The sequence below is a fragment of the Procambarus clarkii genome, chromosome 76 (assembly GCF_040958095.1).
Source record: "Procambarus clarkii isolate CNS0578487 chromosome 76, FALCON_Pclarkii_2.0, whole genome shotgun sequence".
NCBI lineage: Eukaryota > Metazoa > Arthropoda > Malacostraca > Decapoda > Cambaridae > Procambarus > Procambarus clarkii.
Genome location: NC_091225.1, coordinates 16,271,851 through 16,299,618, shown reverse-complemented (window position 1 = coordinate 16,299,618; position 27,768 = coordinate 16,271,851). Strand labels below are relative to the sequence as shown.

Below are 27,768 nucleotides of genomic sequence, written 5' to 3'. Positions count from 1 at the left end.
CCCAATATGACGTAAAGTGGGAGAGTGGTGAGAGAAAGGAATGGAGACAGGAAAGGGATCAACAAAGATAAAGGAGAAAGAGGAAATTAAAGTACAACAGAAAAATAAAGTTCAGACACCTATGGAAAGTGTTGCATAAACACGTCTACACCTCAATTATCCCTACGGAGGATAGTGCAACATAGATGACAGTGAAATGCCACCCTTTTAATGCAGAGTTGCAGCGTGAGTGCAGTGATGGTAGAGTGCAATACTTCAACGGTGTTGGGGGCCTTCCCTATCACCTTGATACACAATCTTCGTAAACAGTCACTTTGATACACTGTCACCATAATACCTAGTCATCTTGACACACTGTCATCATGATACACAGTAATATTGACACAATTACTCTGACAATTACCTTGACAAACAATTATTTCATCACACTGGCATTCACCTTAACAATCACCTGAAACGTTACCTTGACAATCACCTTGGCAAGCAATCACCTTGGCAAACAATCACCTTGGCAAACAATCACCTTAACAAACAAACACAGCCGAGCTCCTACTCTGGCACAGTGTTGTTAGTCTCGTCATGTTTTCTTGCATTCTAATTTGCGTATCAACACGAGCAACAATTATGTTAATATTTGAAACCTTACGAAAAATATTCTGCATGATGAGATGGAGGAGGAGGAGGAGGAGGAGGAGGAGGAGGAGGAGGAGAAGGAGAAGTAGGAGGAGGAGGAAGATTGAGGAAGAAGAGGTGTATGGAGGAAGATGGAGGAGTGAGGAGGAATGAACAAGACGCAGGATTACGGAGGGAAGATGGGGAGTTGGAGAAAGATGAATAGAAAGAGAAATAAAGAAATAGGTAGAGAAAGGAGTGATGAAGAAAGAGGAGAAAGAAGAGGTATTTTCAGACCAGATATGTTTTTTATAACACAGAATTTATGTGATGAGTAGGTGGAAGAAAAGGAGAGAGAGAGAGAGAGAGAGAGAGAGAGAGAGAGAGAGAGAGAGAGAGAGAGAGAGAGAGAGAGAGAGAGAGAGAGAGAGAGAGAGAGAGAGAGAGAATAGGAAGAAACAAAGACAAACAGACCGAAAAATCATTCGAGGATGCCTGTTTATAATCGTGACTGCGAGAACAACGAATATCCATAAAAAGAAACCTATTTTTTAATCTGGGTTTGAAGTGTGTTGGTGGAGGCTGCAGTGTTTAACAGCGCGGCCGCTCCCTTGCGAGGTGACAGCTGGAGTGCTGGGCGGACCCAGTTTAATACTGAAAGGTCATGTTACAAAATAAAGCAAGGAGAAGTATATCGTTTTTATTTATTATTGGATTTACTACCGTTGTTGCCTCTAGTGATATGGTAAACATTATTGATGTTGTCATACCATACTGTCATGTCATATTTATCATATCAAGGCTGTTAACAGACTTTGCCACAATGTAGGACAGAAAAAGGAGATGCTTTTTCACCCAAAGGGTTATAAATCCATGGAACCGCCTACCCGCTGAAGCTTTAAAATGCCAATTCATTGCTGAATTTTAAAGTCTAGCTTGAAAATATCCTCAGGACAAATGGGGAACCTTTGACAAGCCGTCGGGTTCTCATCCTCGTCGAGGCCCCTAGCGTGTTAGTGGCCCTCAGGTAAATTCAGGTAAATACTACGAACTATTACTCTTCATTAGGCCCCACGTACACACATACAGACCCACGAAATCCACTTTCTGTATCAAACAAATCCATCCATGTACGTACACACACACACACAATAAGGGCCTCTCGGCTGAGTGGACAACGCTCGCGATTCATTGTCCTAAGGGTCCGGGTTCTATCCTCGGAGGCGGAAACAAATCAGCAGTTTCAAAATGTCATATGACGAAGATTATAGGTAAGACGGGACACGAGTGTAGCCCTCATCCTGCATCTATACAATGCACTCCGCATTTTAAACAATGCTGAGTGATTTATTTATAAATATTTGGCAGTTGTTACTTATGGGTACTTCAAGTGCCCAGGAGGTTCTAAAAGAGCTAGTGGATAGCAGAGAGCCGCCACCCTTCCCTAATGGCCCCTTAGTGGTCCCTATTGGTCCCTAGTGGTCCCTAATCATCCCTATTAGTCCTTGTGGCACACAGGCAGAACGCTTGCTTGGTACTATCCCCTTGTCTTGCTTACACATCAGATGGATGAAATGTTAGTCTCATTTGGACCATCAAACTCCGACCTGAAAAACACGAGGTGGGTTTTCTCCCAACCAGACCATGGATGCTCACAACAAAGAAGAATCTTATGGAACCTTAACTGGTACTAAGAAACTCTTTTACAAGAACAAAATATAAAGGAAAAGTCTAGCCAGACTTGTCCTGGAAAAATATTTAATTCTATAAACTAGACGATTTTTTTATAAATTTCCTAACCCCCAACAAAAAAAAATCAATTTTAAAAGTTTTCACAAAACAAAACAAAAATAATGTTTTATTTGTAAGCCAATGTAGTATTCCAACTACAAACGGAAAATATATATTTTATTTTTATAAATTCCCACCAAAAATATATTTTTGGAACTAAAACATGTTTGAGGAAATGGAGAATTTAGGATTGTGTGTGAAGATAACTGAGTTATCCTACAGGAATAAACCTTATTGCAGAGTCTGTTGTGATTCCTACAAACCTTCCATACTGCCATTTAGCACCTTCCTGCAAAACGGATTACAGTATAATCCCTGGATTATTCTCCGTCCCCTGGGAGCGACGCCCACCGTGCAGTCTTTATCCACATTTCCCTTTCATGCTACTCTTACATTCCCTGTTCCACTCTTCCTTCCCTCCTGTATCTCTTCCTCTCCGTACTCCCTTTCCTGCTCCAAATCCTCTTTAAGTCTTTCTTCTACATTTCCTTCTGATGCATTTTGTTTTCCATTCCATTCCAGCATTCCTCTTAAACGCTAGAATCATCGTCAACCCTCAAACCTATCCAGTCAAACCCTAGCAACTCTCCTCACGTCCCCCCCCCTTAAAAGTCCAGCAACCCCTTAAACTCCCACACCGCAAGCCTCACCCCCTCAGCATACCCCTTTCTCTTCTCATTACCAATCTCTTCTCTCTCTCTCATGTTCTGGAAGCTGTGTGGAGATACTTGCCGGTCGAGTACCTATTGGAGAGCGAGGGATCTCTCCAACATTCAGAGAAAAAAGGAGGTTGGAGGGAGGTGGAAGGTGGTTGCAGGTGAGGGGTTGTGGTAGTGGATAGGGGATGGTGGTTGAGGTTGTGAATGCAGACTGGGGTAGATGGTTATGGGTGGGCTGGTGGTTGGGGATGGAGTGTGAGTGGTTAGGGAGTTGGGGAGGTGAATTGGGTGATTGGAAGTATTGGGTAGGGTGTATAGGATTGTGGGTGGAGGGGCCGGGGGGAGGAGGGGGTTGCCAGAGGGGTAGATAGGGGTGAGATGTTGAGAATGGGACTAGGTGGGTGGGGGGGGGGAGGGTTAGTTATCCTAGGCCAAAGACAAGGGGATAGATAGACCGTAGAGTGTATCCTTCAGAACAGTCAGACCAAACAGCTATCGTCCTTCGTAAACCTGTCTCAAATGTAAATCGCGCTAAATTATTGGAAGAACGTTCCCAATAGAAGAAAGGTATCGCAACAGAGTAATGTGAGAACAGTGAACACTTGACAGTGCTGGGTATCGTATACCAAGGGGAAGCTTTGAACCAGAAGGTATCGTATATCTAGACAACGTGTCACAGGTCAATACTGAGAGTTAAAGACAACAAAAATATCGTTAGCTAAAACAATACCAAACTCCAGTACTGTTTAGCGATAGTGATAACTACCCGCTGCTAATGTAAAATGGCAAATGGTACTGCATCCCAAGGATGTATCGTATGCCATGAGACAATACCTGCCAAGAGAGAGAGACAGAGAGACAGAGAGACAGAGAGAGAGAGAGAGAGAGAGAGAGAGAGAGAGAGAGAGAGAGAGAGAGAGAGAGAGAGAGAGAGAGAGAGAGAGAGAGAGAGAGAGAGAGAGAGACAGACAGAGAGAGAGAGAGAGAGAGAGAGAGAGAGAGAGAGAGAGAGGAGAGAGAGAGAGAGAGAGAGAGAGAGAGAGAGAGAGAGAGAGAGAGAGAGAGAGAGAGAGAGAGAGAGAGAGAGAGAGAGAGAGAGAGAGAGAGAGAGAGAGAGAGAGAGAGAGAGAGAGAGAGAGAGAGAGAGAGAGAGAGAGAGAGAGAGACAGGTGGGTGACGGGCAACACTGAGCCAGCAGGCCAAGCACACTCTGGCCGGACGCTCTCTGGTCCACCAATTATGTACCGTCGTGCATGAAGAATGAGATAATTGTGTTCTTCCTTGGGATGCTCTTTCGTGGTGCCCCCCCATCACTGCTCATGGCCCCTTCACCATGGTGGTGCCCCCATCACTGTTGGTGCCTCCCATCACTGCTCATGGCCCCATCACCATGGTGGTGCCCTAACCCCAACCCCCTCTCATGCAACCGAAGCGTTGCATTCCAATCCAACAGATGGAGGATCAACGTGCGCTTGCAGTTTTTATGTTTCTCAGTAATTCTGAGCTGAGAGTCGCAGCTGCTGGGGTGGAAGGCTGAGCTGAGAGTCGCAGCTGCTGGGGTGGAAGGCTGAGTTGAGAGTCGCAGCTGCTGGCCCTGGTTGCAACCTTTAAGCTCGTCTTATGTAGGTTGTAGTCTTCTGAATATCTCTGTTTTGTTAGGGTTGCTGAAGCCTATTCGAACATTTGCAGGTTATATATTTATTGTGTTCCTCAGGTGCCAGGACTGGTTTGATATGATGCAGTGGTCAGAGTACCAGCACTGTTGACGGAGAGACCCGCGTCCTCCTGGGTTCGAATCCTGAGGGGAGGCCCTTAGAGTTTAAGTGATTCTATGCTTGGTGACAACTCAAGCTTTGCTCTCTCTCTCTCTCTCTCTCTCTCTCTCTCTCTCTCTCTCTCTCTCTCTCTCACACACACATATATATATATATATATCTCACAAGACGATGCAACAAACTTAGTCTGTCCCTTATCCTTTGCCTCGTGGTCGGAAAACACAACTGTCCTCCCAGAAGGGCTGTGGAGGCATATATGAGAAAGAAAGTCCTGTCATATTGCATAATCTTCCACTAGCAAGAAACATATAATAATTACCATTAGACTTAAATTCAGATTAAATTAAGCAAAGAAATGTATAACATTTAAACAAAACTAAAGACATTTACTCCATTTATACGAGTATCAAAACAGCATACGTGGCCACACATGAAATCTTCGCAACAAAAATATAACTCATTTATGTAGTGCCACGTAGCGAGACACAGAGGCCATCTTCCCTGGTGCCGGCAACCTCACCCAATGAACAGCCTCGAAATTGGCACACATGACGCAGCTGGGCCCAATTAAATGGCACCAGACTAATTGGCACAGGCACTGATACCGACTCACCCGAGGACATCTGCATATGAACCCAATATTACTCTACCGGAAGCTGGAACCCAGACATAATAGAAGCAGAAAAGCTTAAAACAGGTGGGAGAATTAAGATGCTGGAAGACCCGGTGTATAGGAACCAAATTATTGAACCGTTCATATAATGGAACCACAGAGTGACGGGTCACAGGAAGAATACAGTGACTGTTCATATAAGCTAAACAGAGACAACAGAACACACTAAACAATTGTCAGAATCAATAATTGAAAGAGTGCCTGGAACGTCCAGTCACAACGTAATTATTGCAAATGTTTCCATAATATTCAACCATTTGGGCTGGACGGTAGAACGACGGTCTCGCATCATGCAGGTCGGCGTTCAATCCCCGACCGTCCACCAAGTGGTTGGGGCACCATTCCTTTCGCCCTCGTCCCATCCCCAAATCCTTATCCTGATCTCTTCCCAGTGCTATATAGTCGTAATGGCTTGGCGCTTTCTCCCTCTCTCCCTCCAGAATATTCTCCAACCCTGGTGGATGGATTTGCTATGCTGACAAATGTTGTAGTATTATGATTCTCAGTTTCTATGTCCATAGTGTTAGTAATAACTTAATACTTTCGTGCTTTCAATACAGAATAGTTCTTCTCTAACTAAAAAAGTACTGCTTTTTTATCAAGTTTTTTGTTATTTTGAATTTGAATTCATTGACTCATCATATGAGTTACCTGGTCAGTTGGGTTTACGAGGAATAACGTCGTACAACAAAAAGCGTACAACAACAGAATAATTTAACAGGCATAAAACCAGGAGGCCTAATCAAAGACCAAACAATCTGTAGGATCCACCTGCCAATTTTTACGTCAAAAATTCTATAGGGCAGGTCGCAGGTAAAACACATCACTTTCTCACGGCAAAAAAGAAACAGTATAAAAAAATGAGAAAAATTGAGGACTGAACCGTAATGAAAAATGTCAGGAAGGAAAAATGCATGAGACAGACCTCCATTGAGGTCGAAATATGAAAAAATAGAGAATCCATTGGGCGTTAAAACATGGGGGGGGGGGGGGGGGGGTGAGGGGGAGTTACAATTTGCAAATGTCAAGTGTAACAGAAAATTTGTGTTAATAGTAAAAACAAAATACAATTATAGTTCATATTGTGTGTGTGTGTGTGTGTGAGAGAGAGAGAGAGAAAGAGAGAGAGAGAGAGAGAGAGAGAGAGAGAGAGAGAGAGAGAGAGAGAGAGAGAGAGAGAGAGAGAGAGAGAGAGAGAGAGAATGAGACTACTGAAGGTGAAATAGTATACGGAGGAGCCATTATGTAGAAGCACGCACAGGAGTGCAGTGACCTCCTTCACCACCAGACTCTTGTCAACACCTCTCTCTCTCTCTCTCTCTCTCTCTCTCTCTCTCTCTCTCTCTCTCTCTCTCTCTCTCTCTCTCTCTCTCTCTCTCTCTCTCTCTCTCTCTCTCTTTCTCTCTCTCTCTCCCTCCCCCTCCACCCCCGCGCGCTAGGAACCCCAACACCTCAGCTGAGAGACATCGACAGATGCTCAGGACATATTAAAGAATTACACCGTGCTGCCAGTTATCCCTTCTTCTTTGTTGGTGTACCCGACCCTCCCACCCACCGTCACACACACACACACACACACACACACACACACACACACACACACACACACACACACACACACACACACACACACACACACACACACACACACACACAGGAGAGAGAGAGAGAGAGAGAGAGAGAGAGAGAGAGAGAGAGAGAGAGAGAGAGAGAGAGAGAGAGAGAGAGAGAGAGAGAGAGAGAGAGAGAGAGAGTGAGAGTGAGGGGGGGGGCGGGGGGTTTGTAGCCATATTGTTCCAGCTATACTGGAGCTTTGAAGTAAAACTGTCAAAGGCACCGAACTAGAAACCAGACAAGTACATACTAGACATAGCAACAGTGGGCGACATGAAGATAGTAGTACAGAGAAGAATAAGACAAAAGCAAAGATAATTGCCTGAAGATAATGGAAAAAGCAGAAAACAGTTTCAATGGGGGGGGGGGGGGGGTAAAGCTAAAATTCTAACACTAGGGGATTTTAACCACAGGACAAATAGAATGTATAAACGAGGACTCCCTCGAGGGGTGATGAGATTTAGGAGTGCAAAACTTGTACACATGACAGACAAACACAGCTTAAAGCAGCATATTAAAGAACCACTAGAGTAAGAGATGACCCACCGGCAAACGTATCAGTGGATTGCAACAAGCCCTGCGTCACACTGGCTGGGTATAGCAGCAGACAGCTGTTAGCAGGCGGAGAGCTTCCCCTTCCCACAGATCATGGTATGCCGCACCCCACTAGTTTTCCCTGGAAGACGACTCTCCAGTCGATCAACAACCAGGTACTTAATTACTGCTGGATGAACAAGGGCGAACAGTTAAGGACTGGTACACAGTCAATCCTCCCAAACCAGGACTCGAACCCAGACGAAATCGCTCACGAGGCTCAAACGAGTGTGTCACCTCTACGCCACCAGACTGTAATTTGCCACTGCACTTCCCACTCTTCTCTGGTGAGCGCTCGTACGATTCTCGGTATACAATTAATTTATTTTGTAAAACGAAAACTTAACATTGTACAGCATTGTGATATGGTTAGTTATCAAATTCCTAGAACTGCTTGTTTGGGGAAAATGGCTGCACATCAGCCGTGTAGGTTGAAAATTGTGTAAAATAATGCCTTCAGATCCTGTAGTACTAAATTATAAGTACATGCGAAACACATGGCGTGCCATAACTCAACACATTATATATAGCTAGTGTTTACATTGCTCAGTGCTGCCATCTACATGCCATAACTCGAGCTAGTGATGCCATCTATGTTGATACTAAATAGTAAGATAGATAAGTTGTAAAATATATATACCTAAATAATAATATACAATCGACATCTAAGAACGAATTGAATTTGTTTATCACTGTCCACGTGAGATAGTATTGCAACAAATGTTAATTATATTCGGAATATTTCGAGTAGCTCGGACTAGTAGGTATAGCGACAGACTTGCTTCTTGCAGGCCGGCGTTCGAGCTCCGATGATCCATGTGATTTGGGCACCATTCCTTCCCTCCGTCCTGTTCCAGATCCTTGTTCTTATATCCCTTCCAAGTTATATATAGCCGTGCTCTCTTAAGCGCATTCTCCTTATAATTACCTTCAAATCACTGCTCCTACAACTTCCAAGGAGCACTTGACGTCACTGTTCATGCAACCTCCGAGGAGCACTTGAGATCACTGCTCGTGCAGCCTCGGAGGAGCCCTTGTTCAAACTTCTGCAGCTAACTTTCAAAGCATTCACACTTGGAGAGACGCCCCCCCTGCAAATCTCACATACTTGGCTATTTTAGTTGGGGAAGGGAACTTTACAAACTTTGACTCAACATTCTTGAAACTTTCTTGGCATGGCTTTGGTCCTAGTCATCCTCAGAAAATTGTTTTGGTACTTTGATAGAGCTCTTTGTTCTCCGGTCGTCTCTGGTGCTTGGTAGAGTTCTGTGTTCTCAGGTCGTCTGGTAGAGTTCTGTGTTCTCAGGTCGTCTCTAGTGTCTGGTAGAGTTCTGTGTTCTCAGGTCGTCTGGTAGAGTTCTGTGTTCTCAGGTCGTCTGGTAGAGTTCTGTGTTCTCTGGTCGTCTCCAGTGTCTGGTAGAGTTCTGTGTTCTCTGATTGTCTCTGGTGTTATCTGCCTTACATCATATAGTTCAGAATGTTATCACTGTTAAGGATTTATCTCATGTCACTATTTTTTAGATTTAGAAACATTAATCGTAAATGATTGTTGATAGCGGCGTCAAGTTTTCGCGGTGCCTGGGGTCAGCTTAGTAAGTGTTCGCAGTGCCTGGGCCAGCATAGTAAGTGTTCGCGGTGCTTGGGCCAGCTTAGTAAGTGTTCGCAGTGCCTGGGCCAGCATAGTAAGTGTTTGCGGTGCTTGGGCCAGCTTAGTAAGTGTTCGCGGTGCCTGGGCCAGCTTAGCAAGTGTTCGCGGTGCCTGGGCCAGCTTAGTAAGTGTTCGCGGTGCCTGGGCCAGCTTAGTAAGTGTTCGCGGTGCCTGGGCCAGCTTAGTAAGTGTTCGCGGTGCCTGGGCCAGCTTAGTAAGTGTTCGCGGTGCCTGGGCCAGCTTAGCAAGTGTTCGCGGTGCCTGGGCCAGTTTAGTAAGTGTTCGCGGTGCCTGGGCCAGCATAGTAAGTGTTCGCGGTGCCTGGGGCCAGCATAGTAAGTGTTCGCGGTGCCTGGGCCAGCTTAGTAAGTGTTCGCGGTGCCTGGGCCAGCATACTAAGTGTTCGTAGTGCCTGGGTCAGCTTAATAAGTGTTCGCAGTGCTCAGGTTATGACCCCAGAACTGCTCACCGTTGTGTAAACTGCAGACTGCAGGCTCTAACCCGGACTTTAGTAGTCTTCAAGAAAGTTCTGCTCTCTGCAAGTTTTCCAACACACATGAAGGCAACACATTGCTCACTTCACAGTTATTCTCCCTTATATACCTCACTGTACTCCAGTTAAAAACAAAATGCATCAGAGCACTTTCAGTTTTCCAGTTCCACCGTTCAAAGAGTTGATAAGAGCAGGGTCTTAAACCCTTCTCACTAAGGAATGAGGTCACCATCCTTCCACAATCTCAATTTACCCATCATTTGAGCAAACAGAATGTGAAGCGACGTCCACAGAGTCTTAAAAACCTGAATATTGGTCTGACCTGAACGACGTGTCAGACTTCGCCTCCTCTCTCTCATGACTTCAAACACCAGCATTAAGATTCTCACAGATTTCATAAAATACATGACTTTATTGGTCAATTTTAAGACGCTTACAGATGAATTGGCAGTTGATGCTTGCTATTAACTCTCATCCTGTGAGGGGAGGGAACAAGAGTGAGAAGGATGGGAGGGAAGGGAAGAAAAGTGGGAAGGAGGGATAAAATATAAAATATAAGAGAGAAGGATATACCACATAAAAGTATATCTGTCTCTCCACTACACATCTGTCTCTCCACTACACATCTGTCCCGTCACTACACATCTGTCTCTCCACTACACATCTGTCCCTTCACTACACATCTGTCCCTCCACTACACATCTGCCACCCTCCACTACACATCTACCCCCCATCATACAACTCTGCCTATCTCCTTACCCCCTTCACCAAACATGTTCATCCCCGACCAAACCAAACACACACACACATCATAATTTCAGTTTAAGTGGCACTTCACATTCACACAGAGTAAACATTTTCCAACATGGCATATGGCTATTTTTATGTGTTTACCTTCTACTCATAAACTGAGATGACTTTTATGTGTTGTAATTAATGAGGGGGGTAGGAACAGTCAGTTCTCATTTACCTCTGAACTTTAACACTTTTAATTATTATTTTGATGCATAATATGAGTGCTGGAAGGGGGGGATTATTTTGATAAATATTCTGCCTATGGAAATGTTGACAAGATCAACGAAACGCATCTGTAAGCGTCAGGCCTTTATAACACTGCAAAATGAACTTGGAAAGTTAATATTTTATCTTCCTTCTCAAGTGAAGAAAAAACATAAGAAATATGGAGCACATTCTTACTAGAAACAATGATCTCACTCACACACACACACACACATATATATATGTGTGTGTGTGTGTGTGTGTGTGTGTGTGTGTGTGTGTGTGTGTGTGTGTAGCAGCTTTGCTATTACCGAGTCATGTTGTCTATTTTTGTTTGTAAACAAAACACAGCTGATAGCTTTACCGTATTCCCGCGTTCCTCTTCTCTTCGCCCCATTATTACTCCCGATATAAACGTGGTCTATAATTTGTCCACGGGCTGTCTATTTTAAGCACACTCCTCCACACTTAAATTACATTTAATCATGCAATAAATTTTACTAATTACACAAATGATGTGGCAAAACTTTGCAGGAGTTTGTGTAATGAGGAATTACGTGTCGTTTTTTCCCCCAAAGAATGGTTACAGATGGTGATAACATGTGAGGCATTGTATGTTATCATGCTGTCATGGGTTGGTGTTGCTCAGGGATGGCGAACAGGGAAGGGGGGTAGGGAAGCAGGCAGCCGAGGTGTAGGGGAAGAGGCAGTATGGGAGGAAGCAGCAGGACGGAGGAACAGGAAGAAATGCATGGTAGAAGATCACAGCAGGGAGAAGATAACAGCGGAAAGAAGGGATACAGCAGGGAAAGGGATGCGACGGCAGGTGAAGGGAAGAGATGGCAGGGGAAAGAACAGAGTCAGCAGGGGTAAAAGAGCGAGACAGAATAGAGAACTGGGAAAGGGAAGGGAAGGGAAGGAGGTCCAGTATAGTTAGCTCGGGATTGGAGGTAGCATGAGAGGGAGGGAACTGCTACCAGGGAAAAGGAGGGAACTGCTACCAGGGGAGGGAGGGAGGGAATTGTTATTAGGGTCGGGCAGCTGACCATGCGTGGGTAGCAGTGAAGGGTGGACAGGTGGGGGATGGATGACTTTGGGGAGGGCAGCAGGAAGTGGGTAGCAAGGGCTTAGTATCTGAATTAAGGCACGGGAATGGGGGAGGAGGAAGGTGTAGGTGAGAAAGGCAAGGCGATGATATAATCAAGAAGTAACTAAAACATCTGGGAACCTTTGGTTTACCTCTAGCCGGGTTTGAGTGTTCTTCTCCCCTAGCCAGGCCTGGGACTCAGGTTTGTCTGATGATAACTTGATCGGTCAGGCTGTTGCTTTAAGCGACCCTCTGAGACACATAACCATTACAATCCAGCTGATCTGGCACTTAAAGAATTTGTTCTCTTGCCTCCGGAAAACATCCACTTCCGTTCTTGCATTAATTCTTATATTGGGTGAAAGAGGTTCCTCTAATGTTCATTCAGTGTTCTCTGCGTCTACGGCACCTCTGCTGGATCTATTCTACATTTCCGACCATATCGTTCACTCCATTATATTATTTCATTGTGCATATTTGGTATCTTAACTTTTCAGGGGCCAGATTCACGAAAAAGTCACGCAAGCACTTACGATCCTGCCCATCTTTCCTCAATCTTTGGCGGCTTTGTTTATATTTATTAAACAGTTAATGAGCTCCGAAGCACCAGGAGGCTGTTTATAACAATAACAACAGTTGATTGGCAAGTTTTCATGCTTGTAAACTGTTTAATAAATGTAACCAACTGTAACTTACCTGACTGATACTACGTCTGCTCTCTTATGCACAGTAAACGTTCTGGCGCCTGATTTCATTATCCCCAAATCCTTTACATGTCGTTCCGTTCCATGAGATGTGATTATGTTTTGTGTCCTGAAGAGGAGAGTTAGCTGGCCGTGTTTTTATGGTGGTATTTCTTTTTGAAGAGTAGGAAGGGTAGTGTAGCAGAGGATAGTCTTTGGAGCAGTCAGCAGGGGCTGGTAAGGGCAGAGGATAGTTTGTGAGGCATCCAGCAGGGGCAGGTAGCGGCAGAGGATAGTTTGTGAGGCTTCCAGCAGGGGATGGTAAGGGCAGAGGATAGTTTGTGAGGCTTCCAGCAGGGGATGGTAAGGGCAGAGGATAGTTTGTGAGGCTTCCAGCAGGGGATGGTAAGGGCTGAGGATAGTGTGAGGGGCACCCAGCAGAAAGAAGTAAGGAGAATTACAGCAAGTTTAACAGGTTCCATTTTTGTTCGATAACACCCGCCGGAGAAAACATAAGAATTAAGGCCACCAGGATATCGACAGCCAGCCATATGTAGCCATCTGTTAAGTTACCAAATATCTTCCAGTTCGGCTTGTAATGACCAGGGTCGCTCAGATATGAGCTAGGTCAATATGATCAAAGTAGTGTGTGTGTTGGGGGATGGGGGCGACTATGTGGTTGATGGTGAAGGTAATAGTGGGGGGTGGCCGTAATTATAGTGAGGGTGAAGGGAATGGTGTTGGGGGTCGATGTAGTGACTTTATTGGAAGCGATGGTGATGGTTATTTTGGCCGGGTTGTGGTCGGGATTTATATAAAAGGGATGGGTAGAGGGATGGTTAGTTACTTTACTTAATTATGTACCCCAGCACATGTCCTGTAGCGGTGGTGGAAAGGGTATATAGACGCACTCTATATACCCTTATATAGCACAAGATAACGAACACAAGAACTATGTGGTTCTTGTAGTGGAGGGGGGGGGGGGGGTTGTAGAGGAGATAAATAGTGATGGTGATGCAAGTTTTGGTGATGGAGGCTGTGGCAAGGAGTCTGGGTGCTTACTTGTCAGTGTCTACGGGAGAGTGAGGTCTACAGGTCTTATGCCTCGTCTACTAACCTTGTTGTACCTGTCGCCTTATAATTATTCTGACGTTCGAATTCTTTGTGGCATCTGACGTTAAAGTTGTGGATGGAGGTGGCTTCCGCAGCTTCTTCTATCAGTGTATTCCACTTATTAGTCACCCTTAAATAATACGTGTATTTCTTTATATTTTTTCGACCCATTTGCGTTTCCACCTTTCACTTATGCGCTCTTGTCTTACTTTCTCTCAATTTTAAAATGACTGTCGGTGTCTACCCTATTTCCTTCAGTATCTTGAATGTTGTAATCATATCCCCCCTCTTGCCTTCTCTAGGGTTGAGAGATTTAGCTCCTTTTACCTATCATCGAACCTTAACTTTGTAATGATTTGTTGTGCTTCACAATGTGCGAATTCCAAGATGGTGTTGATATTCCAGTGTCGGTCTAACACCTGATTGGTACGGTGATTGTTAGGGTGGGGAGGCTGGTAGTAGTGGATGGTTGGGACTGGGGAAGGATTTGTGGTGGAATTGGGTAGTCATGTCATTGTTGGCTTGGTTAGAAGTTGATGGTGGTGGTGTGGATGGTCGAGAGAGGTGGTAGTTGTGGTGGTGGTGTTGGCGGATGAAGGGGAGTGGTAGTTATGGTGGTCGTGTTGGTGGTGTTGGTTGTGGTGGCGGCTTCTACCTCAGATTCCAACACCACCATTGCCTCCACTGACGGGTCGTGACCGGTTCTAATCCTAATATCTCCTTAATTGGAGTCTGTGGTTTGGTCGGGATCCTTCATTAGTTCTCTCTGATTCCTTAAGAAGATTGCAATTGTTGTTTTCTCCCTCCCACACTTGAAGCGTCTCCACAACTTTTCTGTGAAGTCTTCCTTCAACTCATCTCTTATTTTCTATATCATTTACTCTCTATCTCCCTACTTCCCTTATTCGTTTTCTACCTCTACTACTTCCTTATCTCTTTAATTGTTTGTTATGTTAATCCTTCATTTTCTCCTCGTCTTCCACACACAACATTCTTTGTCTCTTCTCCCTGTATGACTCCTGACTATGAGGAAATGAGGGAAGACGAAGGAGAGGTGCAGGTGAAGGAATAGTTTAAAAAATATAGAATATAGTATGAGTTATGATGCATGGCAAGCTGTCCGCCTTGCTGAGACGATGTGTGTATGATTGGAAGCTAAGTTAAGCTTCCTCTCTTTTGTCAGAAAGTTGTGTGTGCTAAGTCCTTCACACGTATTTCATCATATAAGGATGTTTATTGATTAATACAATGTTGCATTCACATTTACACTCTCAGATGCTTGTGTACGCGTTTCCATGTTCTGTTTAAGGGTTTCCCTTCTCATTTACCCCTCTCCTTAACCATTCTTCCCTTCCCCTTCCCTCCGCTGCCTCTCTTCCCTACTCTTGACCCCGGAACATGTCGAGGATTGTCTCCCTGATAAACAAGAGTGAGGAAATTGGATAGCAATAATCCGCCACACTCACCACGGTCGACACAAGAACTAGGCGGTCGAGTTTCACCGGCGTGGCTCTAGGGGTTGTAGAACCACCAGAGACCAGATTAGTTTATTCCCTCCCTCAGACGTAGACATTCATTTACTGTGCTAACCAACATACATATATTGTTTCTCCTGTCTTCCATGGGCACGTTTAGAGTTCAGTTACATTGTATGTTGAGGATTATTGAACACACAACCACAGAAGGTAATTGGAGTGATCTTACCATGGTAATTTATGATTCTAACCAGTATATGTATATTCTTTCTTTGTACTACATGTAGTTGAGTGGTTTGACCAGCACTAATACACCAGTGACGCACGAACAGTAGAAGGGACGACCAGGCAAACAGCTTATATGGCTACGAACTGTTGCCTGACCCAACACACCTTGCAGTGTTGAGAGATGCAACATGCTGTGACCCCGGTTCCTGTCTGGGAGCTGGGACACTCCAAGAGATTCATAACCTTTAACCTCTCATTGCAATCACCAGCCAGTAAATTTTAACTTTTATGAACATGAAATAAAGCAAAATATAATAAAAAAAAGGGGGGAGGGGAGTGTAGCAGGACAAAAAGGGTATGAAATTTGCATTGGGGAGGATCTAAAAATCCCCTTAATGCTTATGCTTGTGACTTTCTCCGAGACCATGGGCTTTCTTTCCGAACAAAGGTGGGACGTTTATTTTATGTATATATGCATTGTACCTACACATTTATACATATTTTGGTGATTATTGCCCAGGACTCGGCTGGATTATTGTGCACCCCATACTAATCCTGTGAGCGGTAGTTTATTGTGCACCTAATACTCGTCTTCCGAGCGGTTTTAAAAAGACACAGATGATTTTAATCAAACCTCAGCTGATATGTTTATATTGCCAATTAAATCAAACCTGCATACCTTATAATTATAAAGTCAGGTAGTTATATAATGTTTTCATTACTATATCTATATTTTACAAAAATTATTATACATTGAAAGTGGGTCTTTTGCTAATATATATAATATTTTAGATATAAGTATTACAGGATTATGGAAGAGTTACTATTTATTATTATTAGCCTTTACACTACACAGCTTATTCATTTATGCATAATTACTCCAAAACCTAGTTAACCTTAAATAGAAAGCCGTTAAAGACTTAAGACACTACTCATCTTCCCTGTCATCTGAGGAGGTCCAGTAGCACGTAAGGTAATCACCTAGGAACGACAGTTAACGAGCGAGGGTTACAAGGCAATTTCCACGGAGTGGTGCTGGAATGGTCCCGTCCGGGAAACGAGGAAATGGAACTTGCTAGCACAGATACCTTGCACACAGTTAGCCAGCATTGTAGCCTAATGGAATAAGGACTCGTCAGAAAGGTGGTAGTTCTTTTGAGAGACGGTGGAGGCACGTCTGTGTGGATGGTGAGGGTGTTAAGCTAAGCAAGTATATGTTCTTATGCTACACAGCAGACGCCTGTGTCAATAGCTTCGGAATATGTAAGGGGAGGCACGGGCTAATGACTTCCTCAGCTGTTGCTTCACAGCACATGGTAGATACGTGCTAGTGGCTTCCACAGCTGCTGTTTCCCCATTACCTGGTTGACACAAGCTTGCAGCTTATTCAACTGCTGCTCCACAATATCTAGTAGACACGTACTGTTGGCTTTCTCCTCTGCTGCTCCACAATATCTAGTAGACACGTACTGTTGGCTTTCTCCTCAGCTGCTTCACATCAGCAGGATGTGAAGCAGCAGAGGGACTCCTCTGGTCTTTCCCCTCTGCTGCCCAACCCCCCCCCCACCCCCCGAAGCACAACTAGGCGAGTAGATGACTTGGTAGATACGGACAGGCAGCTTCCTCAGCTGCTGTTGCGCCACATAACCTGGTAGACTACTGCTCGCTGCTTGCTCTTTATGCACTAGAAATGCATAACCTTGGGAAAAACATACTTCAGATTTCAAAACAAAGTTCCACAGACGGTTCTTGAAGTATTGGAGTTCAATAGCGTTGGGAAAAACATGGCATTGTAGACCATTCCACTATATCAGAAAAATATACAGTACCTGTGAAACAAAAATGCTGTACGACTACTGAGAGAAACATTCAGGAAGTGGGTAAACGATCTGCAAGTTCCTGAGACTCAATGTAAGTACCGATTATTGAGGGAAAGGGAAGCAACTTTGTAGCATAAGGCTAATTACCCCCATACTGAGAGAGAGAGAGAGAGAGAGAGAGAGAGAGAGAGAGAGAGAGAGAGAGAGAGAGAGAGAGAGAGAAAGAGAGAGAGAGAGAGAGAGAGAGAGAGAGAGAGAGAGAAAGAGAGAGAGAGAGAGAGAGAGAGAGAGAGAGAGAGAGAGAGAGAGAGAGAGAGAGAGAGAGAGAGAGAGAGAGAGAGAGAGAGAGAAAGAGAGAGAGAGAGAGAGAAAGAGAGAGAGAGAGAGAGAGAGAGAGAGAGAGAGAGAGAGAGAGAGAGAGAGAGAGAGAGAGAGAGAGAGAGAGAGAGAGAGAGAGAGAGAGAGAGAGAGAGCTGCTACCCAGCGAGTAGTATTGTATAATGTAAACAACAATGTTTATTTTGCCTTTTTTGTAACAATGTTATGAATAATAATAGATTCATTATAACATATTTCAGACATGCCGTGCACCTAAATTTAAAGCATACAATCAATAAAATACAAAATATCTGAGAGATATTTACTAAAATATAACATAACAAACATATATTTAACATATATTTGTTAAATATATAAATATATTTAACAAAATATATCATTTTATAACATGATAACATTATATTTAATGTTAAAATATAACATTATCGAAATTTGAACAGCCTCTGTATTTTTCACGAAAAATAGATGGCTAGACCCAGTTCATAAATTCATTACATATTATTAGAAAAATTGCACTAATTGTACTTAGTTCATTAATGAGCTAATTAACCTGAGGACGGGCTGGATTCAGATGTTACCATGAATCGTAATAACTTGTAACCCACAGCTCCTGTAACAAGGAATTCTATAGGATTTAAAATACGTGTCAACAACCCATCTTTTTGTAACAGTAATCCCCCTTAGTCCCCCCTTACACCTACCCCGATAGATGTAATCTGGGTTTCCCTGCCGTTTATCCCTTAAGTTGAATTTTCGTTGTATTTACAAATCATTTTGTTGTGTACTTATGAGATTTGTACCTCTTAAACGGCTTAGTTGGTTTCAGCTAATTAAAGCTTAGCTAGTTAGCTCTTAAACACCAGGAGGTTATCCTCAATCCAAGAACGAGATAAGAGGTATAAATTGCGTAATTTAAGTGACTTGTAAAGAATTTGTGAATCTTGACTTTAGCTACTAGTCTTTTATAGTCTTCAAGCTACTATAGTCTCTCCTAGCTCTTCCTAGGCAGCCTCTACGGTATTCACTTCTATCCCTTTCTATGCGGCCTCCTAGCTTCCCTCCACCAAGACCACGGGGCTTCCAGCTTGTGTCTGTCATGCCACCAGCTGCTGCTATCGACGCCTGACGTCGATAGCAGCAGTTATCCAGGAGAATCAGCAGTCCACAGGAGAATGATTCAGATGCAGTTTTGCCTACCTCCCAGTACACAGACTAGCCTTGTTGTCCGCAAGGCGTCATCATGCGCCCCCCTGGAGGTCTTCATGCTCCCTTCTGGTCGTCATTATGCATGGCCCTGAACCTCATTATGCATCAAGTCATTATTTGCATCTTTCCTCCAGACAGGCAAGAAAGGGGAAGCTATTCTGTCAGATTGACTCCAGGCAGGCAGGGAACTGTGAAAATGACTGCAGGCAGGCAGGGAACTGCCATAATGTCTACAGGCAGGCAGGAAACTGTCATATTGACTGCAGGCAGGTAGAGAACTGTCACACTGACTGCAGGCAGGCAGGGTGGTGCTGTTATCTAGGTTACACTGACGAGTGTCAGATAACTGCGAAGAATTTAACAGATTTCTTATTTTTATTTGCAGGCAGGAATTAACAGCTCAAGATCGACAAAAAGAATAAAAAACAACTAATTACAAGCCCCATTACAAACACACTTCTCTCGTTACACAAGTGATCCTTTTCCTTTCAGACATCCCCTCTTCCCAAACGAGCGTCCCCCAACCTTCTAAAACACCCTCCTCACTTGCTAAACAAGCGCCCCCTCCTCCTAAAACATTCCCCCTTTTGCCAAAACAAACACCCCCAATCCCAGCCAAACACTTATCAATGGCCAAACAAGCACCCCCTTTCCCCTAAACACCTTCCCCTCTTTCCCCTCCTCACCTTCAAACACTTTTGCCAAACAAGTGACCCCATCCCCCTCCAACACCTCTTCTTGCTAAATATGCACGCCTCTTCCCCATCCTCCAAAGAGAAAGAAAATGATTTTTTGCATTTTACCCAAACTGACATGCAGTTTGAAAAATTGGATGGTAATTTAAAAATTATGCTTCAGTGCTAGTTTTGAGCGTAAATGAAGGTGATTGGACATATTTTAAGTTTTAAATTGTGTCATTCAATAAGGACATTTTACCATAACGGAAACCGGAGATTTTTAGCATTTCACCCAAATTGACATACTGTCTTCCCAATCAATCACCCCCTCTTCCTCTCAGTCACCTTCTTGCCAAAGTTCCATCTTCCCTCACCAAAGATTCCCCTCTGGTCTGTCAAACACCCCTCGTTCTCAAACACCTCTCTCTTGCTAAACAAGCGCCCCTATTGCAAACTAATGTCCCCTCTTGCCAAACAAACGACCCCCTTCCCCAGTAAACACCCCTCCTTCAAATCCAGGGACCTTCAAATCCATGGACCCCATCACAATGGTTGTACTATTCAAATCACTGGTGCTGTCCCGTCTTGAATATTGCTCGATACTCACTTCCCCCTTCACACCAGGAGAGCTGGCTAAAATAGAGGGAATACAGATAATATATACGGCACGCATAGACACGATAAAGCCCCTAAATTATTGGGATCGTCTTAAAGCTTTCCAAATGTACCTCTGGAAAGGAGACGAGAGAGATATCAAATGACCCTTAGAGTTTAAGTGATTCTATGCTTGGTGACCACTCAAGTTTTGCTCTCTCTCTCACACACACACAGTGGAGTGAACGATATTGAAGGAAACGGAGAATAGAGCTAGTGAAGAGTACAGGTGCCATAGGCACAATCAGAGAACACTGTATGAACATCAGAGGTCCACGGTTCAATATCCTCCCAGCAAGTATAAGAAATATTGCCGGAACAGAAGTCTCCTAGATAAAAACTTTACAGTTTTCTACCAGAAGTGGCGGACCAACCGGGCTGTAGTGTGGATATGTGGGCCTGCGGGCCGCTGCAAGCAACAGCCTGTTGGACCACTCTCTCAAAAGTCAAGCCTGGTCCCTGACTGGGCATGGGACGTAGAACACCCAGAACATCCTCTAGTTTCAATCTAGGTACCCCCCACTTGCCAAACAAGCGCCCCCCTTCCCAACAAACACCCCCTCTTGCCAAACAAGCGCCCCCCTTCCCAACAAACACCCCCTCTTGCCAAACAAGCGCCCCCCTTCCCAACAAACACCCCCACTTGCCAAACAAGCGCCCCCCTTCCCAACAAACACCCCCTCTTGCCAAACAAGCGCCCCCCTTCCCAACAAACACCCCCTCTTGCCAAACAAGCGCCCCCCTTCCCAACAAACACCCCCTCTTGCCAAACAAGCGCCCCCCTTCCCAACAAACACCCCCTCTTGCCAAACAAGCGCCCCCCGTCCCAACAAACACCCCCTCTTGCCAAACAAGCGCCCCCCGTCCCAACAAACATCCTCTGCTCTGATGGTGTTGTTACTTGCACACCATCATAATGAAAACCAAACAAACGTGTCAATAAAAGGGCAGTACAGTGGCGGCCAAGGCTTGCTGGCGAGAGGGCTGGGCGAGAGAGGGCTGGGCGGGCGGACGGGCGGGCGAGAGAGGGCTGGGCGGGCGGACGGGCGGGCGAGAGAGGGCTGGGCGGGCGGACGGGCGGGCGAGAGAGGGCTGGGCGGGCGGACGGGCGGGCGAGAGAGGGCTGGGCGGGCTCCGGTCTTGCGTGAGAGCGAAGAGAGGCGCGGGCGTGAGAGCGAGGGGGGCGCGAGCGGAAGGGCGAAGGAATAGGAAGAGAAAATATTGGAAGAAATACTTACAATTTAGCTCCAGAGGCTGACATCAGGAGCATAACGTGGGCAGCATATGCCTCACCGGGCACACGTTCGGATAGACCTCTGGGACCTAGGCAACGGTTCCTTCCAAGTGCTGTATACACTCCATGTGTTACCTGGGCCTGAATATGCTGCTCCAGCATGGAACCCCTACTAAAAATCACAACACGAAAAAGATCCAAATATATGTAACAAACCTTGTTCCGGAGCTAAGGGGACTGAGGTATCAAGAAAGACTGAAGGAACTAGACCTCACTACCCCTGGAAGTAAGAAGACGTAATGCAGACATGATGACAACGTACAAGATTCAATGTAATGATCAAAGCCAGATACAATGTAACGAGGGGACGTAAATGGAAATAGAAATAGAAATAAGACACAGCTGTCAAAGGAAACTTTAGTTCAAAACACATAAAGGCACTTCGATGCAGTTTTATATGTAATTATAATGAGAAAAACGAGGGAAAGTAACCCAGGAGAGAGAGCAAAGCCATCACGACTACATAGCCTTTGGAAGAGGATCAGGATAAGGATTTGGGATGGGACGGGGGAAAGAAATGGTACCCAACCACTTGAACGGTCGGGGATTGAACGCCAACCAGCGAGAAGCGAGTCCGTCGCTCTACCGTCCAGTCCAGCCCAATTCAATAACTATTCAGAGTGAATAGTTATGGAATTGAACTACCGATTGCCGAAAGTCAGACGCTCGACACCTCAACCACATTTAGGCAAGGACACATACAAACATGGTCCCAACCTCAAAAACACAATGAAACTGGAAAAGGTTCAGAAGTTTGCGACGATGCTCGTCCCAGAATTACACGGGATGGTATACGAAGAGAGACTGAAAGAGCTGAACGCGGCGACGCTAGAAAAAAGGAGAGGGAGGCATGATAGAGACATACAAAATACTTAGGGGGGACTGACAAACTGGAAATAGCTGAAATGTTAGAAAGTTTTAATTTACTGTAAGAGTAGTGGGAAAATGGGATGACCTAGAGGAGCAGGTTGTGGAAGCAAACTCAATTCATCATTTTACAAGTAGATATGATAGGGAGGACAGGAGTCATTGCTTCAAACAACCGGCGGCTAAAAAGGTGGGATCCAAGAGCTAATAGCTCGATTCTGCAGACACAAATAGTAAATACACACGAAAAACATTCTTTGAAAACACGAACACGAACTCTTCAGCACGGGTGGAACACGAACAAGGGGACACAGGTGGAAACTTAGTACCCAGATGAGTCACAGAGACATTAGAAAGAATTTTTTCAGTGTCAGAGTAGTTAATAAATGGAATGCACTAGGCAGTGATGTGGTGGAGGCTGACTCCATACACAGTTTCAAATGTAGATATGATAGAGCCCAATAGGCTCAGGAATCTGTACACCAGTTGATTGACGGTTGAGAGGCGGGACCAAACAGACAAAGCTCAACCCCCGCAAGCACAACTAGGTGAGTACAACTAGGTGAGTACAACTAGGTGAGTACACACACAACTGATAGAAACAATTTTACACACACACAATATTCCCAAATACAATTGATAAATATATATTTAAAAGCCGATCCTCCAGAGATTGGCAAGTTACACATAAAACTAAATAAACCACAAACAGCAAACACCCCATTCTGTGAAAACACGAACTAGTAATAAAACACTGACAAATCTCTCCCGCTCTACTCCCCCTTTTCCTCAAATCCTAAAATGATAGGAGCTAACAATGCTCAGGAATATTGCTTTTAGTTCCTTTAAAGTGCTTACACCAAACTTAACAGTGTAATTATGCAAATGTGAACACAAACTCGTTCCGTTCTTGCCCTAAGATTCACTAGTAATTATCTGCATTTGAAGTTTCACATATTTTCTGTAATTCAGTTCTCTACCTCTACCTTTCTTCTATAAACATCTTCACATATCAAACTCTCACACAAACAACCTTCACTCACTGTATAAACAAGACCGGTCCCACATATCATTTCAGTCCCACGGCAAGCAGTTTATAATTCAGTGAACACATTACCGAATAAAAGAAAATGTCTCTATGACATCGGAAAGTATATGTTATTGAACAAACTGGTACAATATTAACTCTCTCTGCATGTTGTGGCGTGACCCGTTTAAGATTGAATGGAATATTAGCAAGCAATGAACAAATAACTTAAAATATCGAGATATCCACGAGAAAATGTTTTGAAGCAATACGATCTAATCGATTTATCCCAAGGTAAAAATACAATTTAAAAATACAATTATGCGTCGTTCTGGTTTTATCGACCTTTTAAAATGTTTAGCAGCTCCCTAAGAAAGTTTCTTTTCACGATATAGAAAGTAAGTTTTAATGATCTCACTCGAGTAGCAGTTTAAAATCCAATGTAGAAAACATTTTGAGTTTCAACAGATTTTCAACTTGAATATAATCATTTCAGATCCTCCTAGAAGCTGTTGTGCTTTATTTAAGAGCATTCCAAAGTCCATTCAGACTCCCTCAAGAGACACGAGAAAATAATCATTGCTCGCCGAGTGACATGGACACTGGAAGTGTAATTTGATAAACTGGAGAGAGTTACTTAGTAATTAGGCTGACAATACAGTTCAATGTTTTTTTGGGTGACAATTGTTGACAGTAGTGTCTCTCTCGCTAGTCAAGTATTCCGCAGAATTGCCGTCATGGTTAATGATGTTGATTAAATAATACAACTGTGGTTACTTAAAACACAGTAAATGTAGGAAATCTTTAGTGTCAGCGCATGGAGGGCGGTTGTTGGTCAACGGTGTAGCACAGTGCAGTACACATGGTGTAGTGCAGCAATAACAACGGTATCAACAGCAGGAGAAGCAGCTGCAGAATTACAGAAACAGCTGAAGCAGCAACAGCAGATTCTCAGACGCAATAACACAAGCTCGAACAAAGACGCCGAAAGGGTACCGAAAGAACGTATTTTTATTGACAATAAATCTGACCGTCTGTATTTCATATTACGGTTGTGGGTGTAAGTAGTAAATGGGGGATGTGGGTGTGGGATGGGGTTTGTGGGGTGTGGCTGGGGGTTTTGAGGGTGTGGGATGGCAGCAGTACAGGGCGCTGAAAGTGAGGGAAGGGGGCGCTGAGAGCAAGGAAGGGGGGCGCTGAAGGTGAAGAAAGGGACGCTGAAGGTGGGGAAGGGGGCGCTGAAGGTGGGGAAGGGACGTTGAAGGTGATGGAGGGGGTGTTCAAGCTGTAGGAGGGGATTCGGGGTAATAGGGTGCTGAGTGTGGGGAGACACTCAACGCTGGTGGTGGTAAGGAAGTACTGAATGTGGGGGAGACGGCGTTGAATGTCGGGAGGGGGTGTTGAAGGTGGGGAGGGGATGGAGCGTTGAATGTGGGGGACCTATTAGCTAGAGCTTGCTAATGTTGCATTAATTTTAGACTGTTGCAAACCACATCTGCACTTTCTCTACACAATTAACTGCAATAATGCAAATCTTATCTTCACCAGCATATTAATCCTGTTAATAAGGTGAAGCTACAACACTTGTGATTTCTTGAGTACCAGTTTTGTGTTATTAGCTAATCATATAAGATAGGTTAGAATTGTTGAATATGTTGCGGTCCCCAACTTGTTGCAGAAACGTCCTCCATAGTTTTGCATACTTAGCATGTTACGAGCGTCGAAATTGCTCTGTTCGTGCTAAAGGAACATCTTTATGACAGCCACTTGTGGTTCTTTCCGTTTGGTAGTTTATTCTTGAGGAAGGAAACAGTAGTTAAGCTAAATGTTAGGTATGTTTTAGTATGTTTTTTTTGTGAACTATGTAGATGACACAGAGCATAGTTCCATGTCTTGATTACTGGAGAGTCTGGGCTACTTCTCAGCCCAACTGTCGTTTCTATTCGAATCTCTAAAGATAATTTAATTGTTTCTATTATATATTCTCACCTTTGACCGCCACTCTTTTTGTCCACATATAGAGGTTGTCTGCTTCAACTTCATTGTGCCAGACACAGGATTCACCGACTTGTTCTGCTATCTCTTTTTTCCGTGACCTTGGCACAATAATGCCTGAAATTTATAGAAGAGTCTTTGGGAGTATGGGTTCAGTGCAGTCTCCATCAACGTAAACCTGCTCGTCCATTTCCGTAAATCCCACTGGATCGAGAGAATATTGGCGCCACTTGTTCTACACACGCTACTCCATTACTCTACCCATCTTCCCATCCCACACACTTCCATCTGTGCCCACTTCCCTCACTCCCTTCACTCCCGCTACCCCACACTCCCTTCCTGCTTGCCACAACCCAGATTCCCCACTTTTACCTTCCCAGTCCATACTTCTCTTTCAGCCTCCATACCTATTACTCCTCCTAACACCCCCACCCTGTCACATCACCCCTCTCTCCACCCCATTTCCCACCCCACATCACAAATTTCTGAACCCCACACACCTCTGTTCATGTCTCATTCAACCCCCGCCATACCCATCGTTCCAAGCCACCACACCCCGCTTTCCCATTCCCCAACAACTTCTACTCATCTACCCATCACTCCTACAATCTAGCCGCCCATACCTATCCACCATGCTCTCTCATCTACCCACACACACCCAACATACACCAGGCGAGCACGGGCACACAAGGACGACAGAATAATCCTGGAATTATCTCTCTACGTCAGGAGATTATTCAGAAATAATCTCCCTTCTAGTGAGTGAGTGGATGGACCCCTGGCCCGCTCAACCGATGGGAAGGGGGTCTCTGCTTGTTATAGTTAAAGCTGTAAGAGCGTGTAGCGTAATGGGTAGTTTAGGTAACCTGGACGCCTCAGCTTCACCAAAATGCCCTAATGACAGACGGACAGGAAGGCGACAGATGTTAAGACCTATCATTAGGGAGTTCATTACGTAGTAATTCCCACTCAGTTGTGTTGTTCCGGAAACTTTCTAGCGACTTGTACAACTGTGATTAAACTTACCTGCATTTCAAGCTACGTAATGAGTCATCTTATCGTCCCGATGGTTCATTACACTTTCTCCTCACCTGACGCTGATGGAGCTTCCTGACATTCTCCCAGACTCACTTCGAGTAGAGCTTCTTGTTCCTCTTATTTCAATTGGTCTATCTTTGAGTATCACATCTGTTTCTGTTTCCGATTCTGCCTTCCAATTGTGCTTCCCACTTTACCTCTCACTCCTGCCTCTCACTCTCTCACCCAAACATATTCTTGTCATCTGTTGACCCGGGAGCTGCCACCACCAGGACACCTTCCCGAATACTAAGAGCACCGCACCATTTGACAATTGGCAACCGTAATACCCACGTACCTGAAGAAATACCCGTGCACGTACCTGGAGACAATACCCGTCCACGTACCTGGAGACAATACCCGTCCACGTTCTCTGTCTACCGGAATAACTCGGTCCATGGACTCTTGGAACCATCCTCGAGCGACTGACATGCCCGAGGCTGCACATAACGTCAAGTTGAGAGATTGACCAGGTACAGGCTGCTTGTTTCACTGCTGAACGGACGTGTTCACGCTATTTACTGTAGCAGAGATGAGTGTAACACTGGGGACGTGCATTCTGATCCTTGACTATCCTCTCCCTTCCCTGTCCTTTTCCCTGTCTGGCCTATTCCCCTGACTGTGTTTCTTCCCCTGCCTATCCTCGTTCCTGTATCTCCCTCTTCCTTGCCATCCCCCTATCCCCTGTCCTCTCCTCTCCTCTGATATATACCTCTTTCCTATTCTTCCCTGCCTCTTATCTTCTCCCCGGCTGTCCTCTCCCCTGCCTGTCCTCTCCCCCTGCTCTCCCCTATCATTACCGCGGGGGTCTGCAACACGACACAGCCCTGCCCATAATCACAAGAGTTCCATAAATCCGTCCGGGGCTGCCAAGCGCTCACCCTAAACACAATCCTCCCAACTCTGTACAAAATATGTTAATAATTTGCCTCGTGTCGGAGTTATTACATGGGATGAGCCGAGCTGGGGTTCTGGGGATTGAGGTGAGGAGGTTGGCGAGGCTGTACTGTGGGTATGGGTGTTGGGGTTGTGAGATGGGTCGCTGCTGATGGCTAGTGATGTGAGTGGGGGGCTAGTGATGTGAGCTAGTGATGTGAGCTGTGATGTGAGCTAGTGATGTGAGCTAGTGATGTGAGTGGGGGGGGTGAGGTTGACGTTTAGAGAATGGGTAGTCTAGGGTCGTTTGATAAGTGGGTACTTATGGCTTGTCGTGGGGAAAGGGGGGAATGTGATTGGCTACAACTGACCCTGCCCACGATGCAACTCCGCAACAGTTGTGTAACCCCCGGGTACCTATTTACCAGGGTACATTTACCATTCACCTGCCAGGTGAACAGAGCCTTTAGGTGATAGGAGATGTGTCCAAGC

At 44.8% G+C, this 27,768-nt stretch overlaps 1 protein-coding gene across 1 annotated transcript; it reads right to left on the bottom strand.

Annotated features, from left to right (window-relative positions):
- Window positions 1-9,279: 9,279 nt before the first annotated feature.
- Window positions 9,280-9,669, bottom strand: LOC138357190 (myomodulin neuropeptides 1-like). The gene has a single exon (XM_069313839.1). The coding sequence runs from the start codon at window positions 9,667-9,669 to the stop codon at window positions 9,280-9,282; it is 390 nt and encodes a 129-aa protein (XP_069169940.1).
- Between the last annotated feature and the right edge of the window lie 18,099 nt (window positions 9,670-27,768).